The 12,281-nt window shown below is 56.2% G+C and overlaps 1 protein-coding gene across 4 annotated transcripts in view; it reads left to right on the top strand.

The window, feature by feature from the left end:
* MYO7A (myosin VIIA) overlaps positions 1–12,281 on the top strand; it is a gene marked incomplete at its 5' end in the record, with an annotated part of 88,381 nt that overhangs the window by 20,890 nt on the left and 55,210 nt on the right. For all 4 annotated transcript variants that reach the window (XM_082627857.1, XM_082627856.1, XM_082627855.1 and 1 more), the window contains 5 exons: positions 851–957; positions 6,671–6,808; positions 8,684–8,842; positions 9,263–9,355; positions 11,478–11,572. In XM_082627857.1, coding sequence (XP_082483983.1) covers positions 851–957; positions 6,671–6,808; positions 8,684–8,842; positions 9,263–9,355; positions 11,478–11,572 — 592 coding nt within the window. The remainder of the gene's footprint in view (positions 1–850; positions 958–6,670; positions 6,809–8,683; positions 8,843–9,262; positions 9,356–11,477; positions 11,573–12,281) is intronic.

Here is a 12,281-nt window from a genome sequence, read left to right as displayed (position 1 = left end):
TTGGACTCTTTAATCAATAGAAATTGGTAAGAAGCCAGACGAGAAATTCAGGCAAGCTTTACAGGGGTTCGTGCTGCTCTAGCACGAGGGAGTGAGAACAAGAAACAGGTGCCTTTGCTCACTCCCTGAGCGGGGGCGGGCTGATTCCTTAAATGAGGTGAGGGCGGGGGCAGGCTGGTCCCTTTAATGAGGTGAGGGCGGTGGTGGATTGGTGGGTCGGGCTGGAGGGGGGGCTTACGTGGTCAGCTCACCCTCTTGGTGGTGCTGTGTGCAGGGGTCATGGGCAGTTCCCTGCTTTTTCTCTCAGCAGCTCGGGAATGGCAGTCGGTTTGTGGCCTTTTTGTATCTTATTGTTCACAGTTGCTGGCACCGCACATGCGTGTAGTTATTTTTAGTCCCTAAGTTTCTTTGTATTTTGTTGCTGGAGGAGACGTTTGTCCAGGTGCGAGCACTCCGGTAGAGGGTCCCAGGTCCCAGCCTATCTCACCTTCGTCCAAAAGACTGAAGCTGGCATTTCAGGTGTTGCGGTGGTTGAGTTGGCAAGGTGCCCCACTCCCTCCCGGGGCCTGAGACTTCCTGCCCTCCTCTTTGGCCAGGCCGGGAAGAGGTGGGCTGTGAGGCTGGGGAGACGAGTTCCAGTGCTGGCTCTGCCCCTCACTTTCTCTGTGACCTTGGGCAAGCTACCGTCCTCTACAGGCCCCAGAGTCCCCAACTGTAAAGTGGATGTGGTTGAACTAGGTGGATTTTGAGGGTCTTCCTGGACCAGGCATTGTGGCTTCGGGGAAGGGGTGAGTCTTGGGGGGAGGCTGCCGGAGCTGGCGAGGTGTGACTGCTGTTTGCCGCTGCCCAGGCTTCCTGGAGAAGAACCGGGACACCCTGCATGGAGACATCATCCAGCTGGTCCACTCCTCCAGGAACAAGTTCATCAAGCAGATCTTCCAGACTGACGTCGCCATGGTAATGTCGGGGTGTGGTTTTCATTGGGCAGGAAGGGCCCCCAGAAGCCAGGCCGGTATCTAGGTGCCCCCTTGTCTAGTGGCTTCAGCTGAGCTCCTCTGGCCATAGAGCAGGGGCGGTGCTTTGCTGTGGTTCCGGGAGGGGCTGGAGGGCCTACAAGATCCTCCTATCGGGTCCTCTTGTACTAATGAGGGGGAGTGGGTTGGGTGCAAGGCCTAGAGAAGGATCACATGAGATGCTGCAGAGCAGAGCTTAATCAGGACTTGGTTTTCCATGGGGTGTCCCCTCCCCCGCCCCAACCTCCAGCAGCCAATAGGGAGCACGGGCAAAGAGGGGACGTCCAGCCTTGAGGACGCGGACAGGTGTGGGTGTTCAGAGAAATGGGCACAAACGGCATATTTGCACCAGCCCTGGACCCCATATTGGGGGAGCGGGTGGAGAATTTCCCACCCTCGATGTTTCCTTTGTCCCTAGAGTGTCAGCCTGGACTCTGTAGTAGTGGGCTCAAGCCAGATTCAAATCCCAACTCCACCACCTTCTCAATGGGTGGACTTGTTTCCTGCAGGATTATATGCCTTTTTATTTCATATTTTCCTCCTGTCCCATGGCTTCCTGGAGAGTGCATGGAGGCTCAAAGGGAGGGCAGAGCCGCTGCCCCCTCAGTGCCTGTCCTGCTGCCTGTGTTGCCCCCAGCCTCCCAGAAGCCCAGACCACTGCCCTGAGGGTTGTCCTCTCTCCCTGGTGGATTTTGCTCCCTGTTTTCTGACCCGCCACGTTCTCCTTGCCCCCCACCCCATCTCGCCGTGCACTGTGGTTCCTGTTGTAGTTTCTCTGTGGTTATTCATCGGGCACTCTCCGCCAGTCAGCAGCTTCTGCGAAGGTAAAAGACCCCAGCCTGGGGCCGGAGGATGGCGGGAGAGGCCTCAGCAGCCCTTGGGGCTGGGCTGTGTCCTCAGCCCCTGCGGCACTGAGGCTTCGGGAAAGGGCCCTTTTTTCTTTATTGTTTTGGAGTGTGCGTTTTTGTGGAGTGCTTTGTGGAGTGCTTTGATTTTTGTTTTCTGAGTTGTTGTGTGGACTTCAGGCATCTCAGTTTCTTAAAGGAGGAAACTGAGCCCTAGAAAAAGAGGTGAGACCTGCCCAGTGTATCGGGACAGGGCTGGGACTCCAACCCTTCTCTCCCAAGTTCTCTGCCTCCACGGAATCTCTTGGAGGCATCAAGGCCTGCTCCTTCCATCAGGCCTTACTAAGGGTTTCCACGTCCATGACTCAGTCAGATCCTCTGTTTAACCTTGTGGATCAGGAGGGACAGGTGGTATTTTCTGAATTTTGCAGATGGGGGACTGAAGCTCAAAGATGGAGTGTGGTTCACTCCCAGTCACAGCATCCGGGGGAGCTGAGACTAGAAGCCACTCCCTGCCCCTTGACCTCCTTAGGCCCTGGAACACCATCCCTGGTGTGTCCTGACCTCCAGCTGCAGGTCGTGCGTGGCTCCCAAGGCGCTTTGGGCCCCAAAGATGCTGAGTACCCTTAGCAGCAGCATAGCTCTGCCGTCCCTTCGCCTCCCTTTTCTCTCCTCAGCCCTCAGTTTCCCCTCTGCCTAATGCTGACATCCTCTCACATTCGCTCTTAACGCTGTGTCCCCCTTCCTTCCTGCATGTCTGGCATCCCCCTGCTGCCTGGTGCCTTGCAGAGTTCTGGCACAAATCACAAAACCACAGTGGTAGTGCAGGGCCCCCAGCACATCAAGAGCAGCTAGGTTGTCTGGAAGGAGGCCTCTGTCCTCTGCCCACGGTCGGCCCCAGGCCAACACTGTGGCCCAGCTGGTTGATGGGATGAACATAGGGCCACCACCAGAGAGGGGCCCAGGCGCCTGGAGCTCCAGCACCGGCAGTCCCCAACGTGAAGCCCGCAAACTGCCGGTCGCAGTGTTGGTGAGACAGGTGTGGCTCTGGACTCTCCCCCAGTCTCTCCTGTCCTTCTGTAGACGCCAGCCCAGCCCCTACCAGGCCTACCCACTCGTCCTGGTCTTGGGCAGTCCCGGAAGACACTGAACCCATCTTTTCCTCCTACTTCTCTTTGCCAAGCCCGTGGAGGCATGTGAGGACCTCTCCATGAAGTTTCCTGTTCTAAACCTCCTTCCCTGAACTCTGGGAATAGAACCCACTTGCTGAGGAACCGTGGAGAGGTCCAAGTGTGAGACTGTGAGGTGTCCAGAAGTGGCCCGCTCCCGAGGGTGTATTTGGAGCACAGAATGAGAACATGGCAGTGACAGATTTGATACCAATTACATCTACTCTTCTGGCCCACTTAGGCACCCCCGTGAGTAATTACTATGGCCCCTACCTTACAGGTTAAGTAACTGGGGCCCAGAGAGGCCAAGGTCTTTGCTAGAAGCCACACAGCTGGTAACACACAGGGATTGGTTCCAGGTCTGTCTCAGGGAGGTGCAGGGACTTGGCCAAGGTCACGTACAAGTGAGGGCTACAGTGAGGCTTTCTTGTCCCTGCTCCTTTTCATCGTACTGTGCTATCTGCAAGCTTTGCCTCAAGGAAAGAAAATATGCTTTGTAACTGTTGGAAACATGATAGCTCTGTTAAAGGAACAAGGAAATGGGCTTGGTGAAGTGTGGATGCTGAGTCAGTTTACTGGATGACTGTGTACTAGCCGCAGCGCTCTCCTTAGAGTGAGGGCCCACATCCTTCCGGTGATCTGACCTGTGTCCTGCGCAGGTCCCCAGCCCCTGAATTTCCACCCTTTTGACTCTTGTGTCTGCCTCCTCAGGGCACCCCAGGCAGCCCCACCCCAGTCGTTGCCGCTGGAGGGAGCAACAGAGGGGGTGGCTCTTCCAGGGCGGGACACCACCCCACCCCCAGCCCCAGGCACATGACCCAGGTGCCCTGAGTCCACGGGACGCTGGTTCACTCCTTATGCAGGTGGCCCCTCCTGACAGTGACTTCCCAGCCCCGACCACGTCATGCTCGGGTGCCTGCGCCTCACATCCCCTCCGAGGCGTCATTTAACGCTCACCTTTGGACTTCTCACTTCTGCCTTTACCCCATCCCTAGTTATCTGTGGATTATCCCAGAAAACAACAAATGTTGGAAAAGATGACCTTTCCCCTCAATGAAATCAAACCAAATCAGAAACTAAGTGGCCAGGGAAGTGAGCGCAGATCCTGGGATCATAGACCCCATTCACTCATTCCTTCCTTCCATCACAAATACCTACTGAATGCCTGTTATATGTCAGACATCATCATATGTGCTGGGGACACAGTAGTGAACAAAACAGAAAGAAACCTCTATCCTTGTGGAGCTTGTGCTCTAGCAGAAGGAGGAAATAGTTAATAAGCAAATAAATAAGTGGATTACATAATGTCAGATGGTGACTTATGAGATGGGGAAAAATGAAGGAGGGAAGGGTGCTTGCTGGTGGTGGGGCTTTGCAGTTTTGAATAGGGGGTCAGGAAAGGCCTTACTGAGAGGTTGGTGAGGAAGTGAAGAAGCCAGCCACGTGCATTCTGGAGGAAAAGCATCGCAGGGAGAGGGAACAGCAAGTGCAAAACCCTAAGGTGCTCTTTAAGCCCCAACCTGCCCTGGGAAGAGCATGGAGGCAGGGGTGGCTGGAAGAGAGGTAATAAAGTGGTGGAGAGGCTGGAAGTAACTGGGACCAGGTCCTGTGGGGTATGTGGGTTCTTACAAAGGACCTTGGCATTCATGCTGAGTGAACTGGGGAGCCATTGAGTTTTGAGCTGGCTGGGGGAGGGGAGGCATGACTGGATTTGTGTTCTAACAGCCTCACTCACTCACTCACTATCACTGTTTTGATAGTGGAGTGGAGGGTGGTGTGGAAAGTGGGCGACAGAAACAGGGAGACCGGTTTGGAGGCTATTGCAATAACGAGAGAGCCATGCAGGCAGCTTGGACCAGGCTGACAGTGGAGGAAGTGGTAAGAAGGGGTCAGATTCTGGGTCCATTTTGGAGGTAGAGCCAATAAGATTTGCTGACATATTGGATATGAGAGAGGAGGAGTTGGGAATGGTTCCTAGATCTGTGGCTTGAGCAGTTGGGCAATTTCTTGGAGCCCATGGACGCTAGCAACCAGTTCAGCACAACTTCAGTTCAGCAAAGTGTTGTTGATTGTTGCTGTGCCGGGCCCTGGGGCACAGCAGTAAACAAGGCAGACCCGCCTGTCCTCACGGGGCTCACAGCCCAGCAGGGAAGACAGACAGAAAGGAGTAGTTCCAGAGTGCTGATCGAAACCAAAGAAGGGTGTGTCCTGTGTGTGTGTGTGTCGTTTGTGTGTGTGTGCTGTGTGTCTATGTGTGTGTCTGTGTGTCTATGTGTGTGTGTTGTGTGTGCACACATGTGCTCCTGGCAAGGCCTCTAATGCAGGCTGGGTACAGCCCACCCTGGACAGCTTCCCCCCCAATTGGGGGTCACCCAGTGCTGCTGCAGGATCAGGTTCTGGGGCAGACTTGGGGGCTACAGACCTGACATTCACCCTACCCCAGTGCAAATACTCCTCAGCTTCTCTTGGCAAAAGCCTAGAATATATTCCAGATAATACTAAAACAGAAAACATGGCAAATTTCAGAATAGCAAGCATTTGCTGTTTCTTGGCAAGTTTTATTTCATTCCAGGGGCAAATGGTCTAACTTTAGAATGGGTTAAATGCCTCTCCCTTCCCCCACATATCTCACACATTGACATCTGCATCCTTGGTTTTTGGTGCTACAGGATATCAGATAAAATGATGACTCATTTAAAATATAAAATCTTACAATAATAATCAAATTCACTAATAAAAAATCCTCACCCAGGAAATTGCCAGGAAAACAATAACATCAAAATGCTTTAGAATTGAATCTTGTTTCTATGTCCACTTTCTTGGCCTGAGAGGTTGTGCTTCCTGTTTGTTTGTTGCTCAGGTCCTCCCCCAGGACCCCAACTCATTTCATAGTCTTCTGAGAGGGGGACCCCAACAGGGCAGGGAGGTGCAGGGGGTCGCTGGCCGGCTCACCCAGCAGCTGGTGGAGCACGGGCCCTTGGGCCTTGGTGCTGGACTGCGGCCAGAGGCCAGCTGTGTGCCTTCTTAGGAGGCTTATCTGGGTCTGCCCCGCCCCCCAGCTGCTGACCTGCTAATCCCACAGGGAGGGCAGAGGGTGCAGGTAGCACCGCCGCCCTCACGGGTTGCGGTTTACTGAGACAGACTCTCACAGCCTGGTCAGCTAGATAGACGGCACTGTTCCCATTTAGGAGACTGAGGCTCAGTGCTGTTTAGTGACCTGCCTAAAATCACGGGACTCAGAGGTGGTGCGCCAGGGTTTGAATTTAGGTCTGTCTAACCCGTCTCTAGAGATGACCCCACCGTCCTGAGGCGACCAAGTCTGGCCACTCATTTATACTGGGAAGGGAGGATGGAGACTCAGAGAGGCGCTGCGCCTTGCCCAGAGTCATCCAGCACACCAGGGCGTGTGCCTTGCTCCTGGGCCCAGGATCAGGGAGGCTTCCCAGAAGGGGATGCGTCTGGGATGCAAGCTCCAGCCCAGACCAGGCAGGTCACAGGAAAACCCATGTGCCTGGCCAGCCTGTTTCCTTGGGCGGCTCTCCCTCAGGCCCTTGACCAGCTGACCTCTCCCCTCCTGCTTCCCTTCCGGAGGGCTGGAGGGGTACGGGTCAGCCCCTCCCATCGCTGTGGTCCATCCCCCCAGGGCGCCGAGACCAGGAAGCGCTCGCCCACACTCAGCAGTCAGTTCAAGCGGTCACTGGAGCTGCTGATGCGCACGCTGGGTGCCTGCCAGCCCTTCTTCGTGCGCTGCATCAAGCCCAACGAGTTCAAGAAGCCCATGGTGAGCAGCCCTGGCCTGGGAGGGGGCGAGGGGGAGGCAGATGGGACCAGCCTGGGGGGTGGGAGGGGCTGGGCCATGTGAGACTTTGCCCTCTGTGGGGAATGGCAGGGCCCCTGAGGGGCTTAAAGAGCAAAGTTCCTATTTACTGGAGGCAGCAGGTGCCCTGGAAAGAGCCTGGACTCTGTAGTAGTGGGCTCAAGCCAGATTCAAATCCCAGCTCCACCACCTTCTCACTGGGTGACCGTAGACAAGTCACTTCATTCTCTCGTGCCTCAGTTTCCTCACAGATGGAAATGGGACTGATCATACCCACCTCCTGGGGGTATTCCATGCAATAATGCATGCAAACTGCCTGGCGCCTAGGAAGGCACTCAGTAAATGGCAGGTGTGTTTCTTGCTGTGGCCCTGACTTTGAAAGCCTTCTCTCCTTTGGTCCAGCCAATGACCACCTCCTCCTAGAACCCTTCCTGGATTCCTTTGACTGGTTGGGAACATTTTCATTTTTGGCTTTTCTGAATAACAACTGTTGAGCCCTTTCTGTGTGTCTGGAGCAGAATGGATTGTCTCTCCACAGCCTCATTCAGCTTCCTCAGCCCAGGAGGGAGGGATGTTTGTGGCCCCATGTTCGAGACGTGGGACCAGAGGCTCAGGGAGGTTGAGGGGCTTGAGGCTGCAGATCCAGGAGCCTGGACCGCCCCTCCCTCGGAGCCCTCTCCTTCCCCAGCTCTGGGAGGTGTTGTTTACCACAAGCCTCTTCCCAGAGATAGGAGGGGAGGCCCAGGGGAAGCTGGGGCCCGAGGGTCTGGGGAGGGACGGAAGGCGGGAGGCCAGTACTGGGCCAGGGAAAGTGCCTGTAGGGAGAGGAAACAGGTGGCGGCAGCCAGCCTTCCGCATGCTAACTCTGTCCCCTGTCCCCTGCCTGGAAACATTCCCCAGAGTGGGCTGGCCAATCCCCCTGGGGATCAGGACCAGGTCTTCAGGGGTGTGAGAGTCACAGAGGGCTCCAGCGGGCTCCCCTCTAAGGCAGGAGGTCCAGGGGACCGAGGCCAGGGCCCTGTAGTTGGGCACCATCTCTCTTGCTCTCAGATGCCTCTGGAGCCTTCTTTGGGCTGACCTCAGCATCTGTGGCCTGGCCCTTGGCTGCAGGACCTCCTCCCTGGGCCTCCTGCCTCCTGTGCCCCACTCTGGTCCTCCTCCCCACTGCAGTGAGAGACATGGTTCTCAAACACAAATCTGACCCGATCACCTTCTGCTTCCCTAGGCTGGCCTCTCAGGTCCTTCACAGCCCATCCACCAACCCTGCTGATATCACAAAAATGACTTTGTGCCAATTAGAAAAATGTACCTCTTCCTTAAGGAAGGTACTTTGCTGTCAGCAGCCAGAAAGCTGTCTGAAAAACTATCAATCTAAGATGGCTATAATATGAAGGGCGACCCCTGGGGTTGTACAAAGCACCCACCACCTGCACAACCATAATCCTGGCATGGATTAGCCTCCTCAATCCCCGTAAAATCCCCCAACATGTCCTGTGCTTTCAAGCTTGCTCACCTTTGCATGAGCTAGCCCCTCCAGCACCCTCTCTCCTGTCAGGGTTAGAGCAAAGGTCCTCCACGAAGCCCCCTCGAGATGTCCCAAGGGGAATTAAGCTGTCCTCTGTGCCCTCAAAGCACTCAGCTCACCCCACATGAGGGCCTCATTCCGTGCTGCCCCGTGGGTTTGGACTGCAGAGGCGTGTCTGGTCCCGCCTTTGCTCCTCATCTGCTGTGTGACCTTGGCCTCTTGGGGCCTTTGTCTGGGGCCAGGAAAATGCAGAGCAGGGCTGGCCTCCCAGCGGGAGCCTCCAGCGCTGACGCCCTTGGCTCCTTGCCTGGCAGCTGTTCGACCGGCACCTGTGTGTGCGCCAGCTGCGGTACTCGGGGATGATGGAGACCATCCGAATCCGCCGAGCCGGCTATCCCATCCGCTACAGCTTCGTGGAGTTCGTGGAGCGGTACCGAGTGCTGCTGCCCGGCGTGAAGCCGGCCTACAAGCAGGTACAGAGCTGGGGGCATAGGCGGGCGGGAGGGAGGGTCCCAGCTCTGGGCTGGGCAAAGGCCCCAGTGTTCTCATTGGAACAGTGTGCTGGGCATGACATCACCTCGGCCACCTCAGGTATGGCTGGGAAAATTGGGGTCAGGCAGTGGAGTGCATCTGAGAGCTTCCATCACCATGCTTGGCTGGTGTGGACTTAACACATGTGGTGAGCGGGCCCTGGCTGTTAGCTGGAGGTGAGGGTTTTATAATCATCGGGCTGAGCTAAGGAGAAGAGTGAGGGTCTGAGAAGGCAGGGCCCGGCTGCGACCACACAGAGTTAGGGCCAGAGCTGGAGCAAGAGCCCTGCCTCCCAGCCTTGGGAGGGACACCAGGTGGCCTTTCCACTGGTGGGGCCACCCATTCTCTTATGTACCCCCCAGGATGACCTTCGGGGGACATGTCAGCGCATGGCTGAGGCTGTGCTGGGCACCCACGATGACTGGCAGATTGGCAAAACCAAGATTTTTCTGAAAGTGAGTACGGCCTCTGAATCTGGCTGCCTTGGCAGGGTTGTGAACTCCCAGAACGGTGGGAACAGGTCCTAGGGGTGTGCTATAGAGGAGTTGCAGCACCGAATGGGGTCAGTGCTGGGCCTTTGTGATCCTCCTGCCCTGCAGCTGTGGCTGGTTGGAGCAGGTAGTGGAGGGGCAGTTAGGTACTTGAGAGCATCTATGACCTGGAGGTGGGGTTGGAGCAGTGACCCTGGGTGAGGAAACCGAAGGCCATCAGCGGAGGTGGGCTCATCAGGGAGGCCTGGATTCAGTCCTGACCCTGTAGTTGTCTGTCCTGGGAATTTGGGCGGGTCACTGGCCCTTTCTGAGCCTCATTTTCCCATCTGTAAAACGGGATGTGCTTGTGGTAGGGGGCTCTTGAGTGTACCTTTGGTCCATTCCCTTTTTTCCTGCCAGGCAGGGCTAATGCCAGGCTGTGGTCGGCTGTGTGCTACTCACCTTGCTCTCTGGTGTCCCTGGGCCTGTTCCTGTGCTCCCCGAGCAGACACCTGGGGCCCTCTGGCTCCCACCACAGTTTGGGCAGGACTTTAGGAGCTGGGCGGTCAGGGAGGGGGCAGGGCTGGGAGCAGGAAGCTGGGCCGGGGGAGCTTGCTGGAGCTGGCGGAGACGGGACAGCTAGAGCAGGGACAGCGTGAGCACTGGCTTCTCCATTTCCATTTCTGCTGTTCTAGATTTCTGGCTGTCCTGGGTGATGGGGCAGGGCTCCTTCCTCTGCATAGGGTGGGCCCAGGCAGCCCAGGACAGCTGGGGAGAGGGAACGGGGGAGCCAGCCCTGCACTGGAGGGAGTCCTGGGGTCTAATTCCTCCCTGGCTGAGGGGCCTGGGCTAGTGCCTTCATCTCTCTGAGCCTTCATTTCCCTCATCGGAAAAATGTGTTGACTGTTCCCTGCCTGTGTGTCTCACAGCTGCCACCTGGAGAGCACGTTCCATGGGCCAGGCCCCAGTGGGGGCTTTTTTCATCACTCATTTAGTCATCACAGCAGCCCGTGAGGTAGAATTATTATGCCCGTTTCAGAGGCTTAGCACGTAGAGGTGAGGTGCCCGTGGTCAGGCGCTGCCCTGGAGTGGAGAGCAGGGCTTCCAGACTGTGGTTCTGATGCCCAGCCCACATGGGTAAGGGAGGGAAGGCATGCAGCATGATGGCATCTAGTGCCAGAGACATCATTGTCCCCATCCTCCACATCCTCACTTTTCTGGGCTCTTCAGAAACCAGTAGTGGTTTCCAGACCCCAAACATCTGCTTCTCATTCATTCACTCACTCGTCCAGAAAGCCTTGGCTGAGCAGCCCCTCTGTGCTGGGCCCTATCCCCAAGTGATGTGTCCTGTGATTATCTGACGGATGTTCCTCCCCCATCAGGCTGAGATTCCCCAGGGCAGGGCCCAGGTCTGCCTGGTTCATTGCAGCCTCACCCCAGCACCTAGCACATGGCTGGCACATGGAGATATTTGATTCGTGTATTGAACGAACCATGAGTTTTGTCCAACTGGAGTGAGGGTTAGGGGCTCAGGGGTGAGAAGGAGAGGGAGCTGGAGAAGTGGGCAGGGCCTGATGGTAGAGGACCCGGGTGCCAGGGGAGGAGACCAGGCTTGACCCCGGGAGCCAGTGGGGTATCTCTATGAGATCTGTCCTTGAGGGAAGGCCAGAGGAGGAGCAACAGAGGACAGGAGACTGGTTAGGAGGCTGTTTCTAAGATCCTGGAGAGAAATGATGGTGGCCTGGCCCAGGCCAGGGGCTGATGTGACAGAGACACCTAGAAGAGCTGGGACTTGGGTAGAGATGGCCATAAGATGAAGCCAGTGTGTGTGCATGTTGGGCCCCCGACTCCATGCAGTCAAATTAGGCTCCCCCCCTGCTCCCTTTGTCCCTCCCAGGCCTCTGGCATCCACCACGACAGTACCTGTCTGTACTTGTGGCTGTGAGAGGCTGCCCCATGGGGCCAGAGCAGGGTTGGGAGCCTTTGGGGCCCAACTGAGCCCTAGGCCTGGGCTCTGAGTGAAGGAAGAGGGGGCCCACCTGGGGCTGCCTCAGCTCTGGGACTGGAGAGGTTGGTAGGGGCGCCGCTCAGGAGCTCTGCCCTCCAGGACCACCACGACATGCTGCTGGAGGTGGAACGGGACAAGGCCATCACTGACAGAGTCATCCTCCTCCAGAAGGTCATCCGGGGGTTCAAAGACAGGTATGTGCCTGGACCAGCTCTTCCCCACCTCAGCCCGCATGTGTGTGTGTGTGCATGTGCTTGGCTCACCTCCGCCCCTCCCACGTGAACACGGAATAAACACCTATGTGCACACACAGAAACGCACACACGTGCACAGCATGCACACAGGGTCATGCGAACAGGGTTGAACACTCAGGCACGTGGACCCATCTGTGCCCCCGTGCCCAGTAACACAGTACCCCCACCTACACACAGGCTTGCACACTTGGGTACATGAGGCACACAAGTGGACCCTCTGTTGGTCTCAGATGCCTGATGAAATTTCCCGAAGAGGAAATTTGAGATTTTGTGAGTTACAAAGTGTGTCCCATATTCCATGTAAGGGGCATGTGTACAGCTGTGTCAGTTCACATATGGGCAGGGCTGACTCTGGAGTGTGATTCAACCTCCACAAAAATCCCACAGCCTGCATCTTTTGCAGTTCATCTGGTCACTCCCTTCCTCTATCCGTCCACCCACTTGTCCATCTGTCTGTCCATCTGTCTAGCCATCCTTTGTCCATCTATACATCCACCTGTCCCTCCATTCGCCTGTATGTCCATCTATCCAGCCATCCTTTGTCCATCCATCCATCTGTCCATCCATCCACCTGTCCCTCCATTCGCCTGTATGTCCATCTGTCCAGCCATCCTTTGTCCATCCATCCACCTGTCTGTCCATCCACCTG

The sequence above is a fragment of the Mesoplodon mirus genome (genome assembly GCF_964341445.2).
Source record: "Mesoplodon mirus genome assembly, chromosome: 7".
Taxonomy (NCBI): Eukaryota; Metazoa; Chordata; class Mammalia; order Artiodactyla; family Ziphiidae; genus Mesoplodon; species Mesoplodon mirus.
The sequence above is the reverse complement of the archived record's forward strand: the minus strand, read 5'-3'. Positions and strand labels throughout refer to the sequence as shown.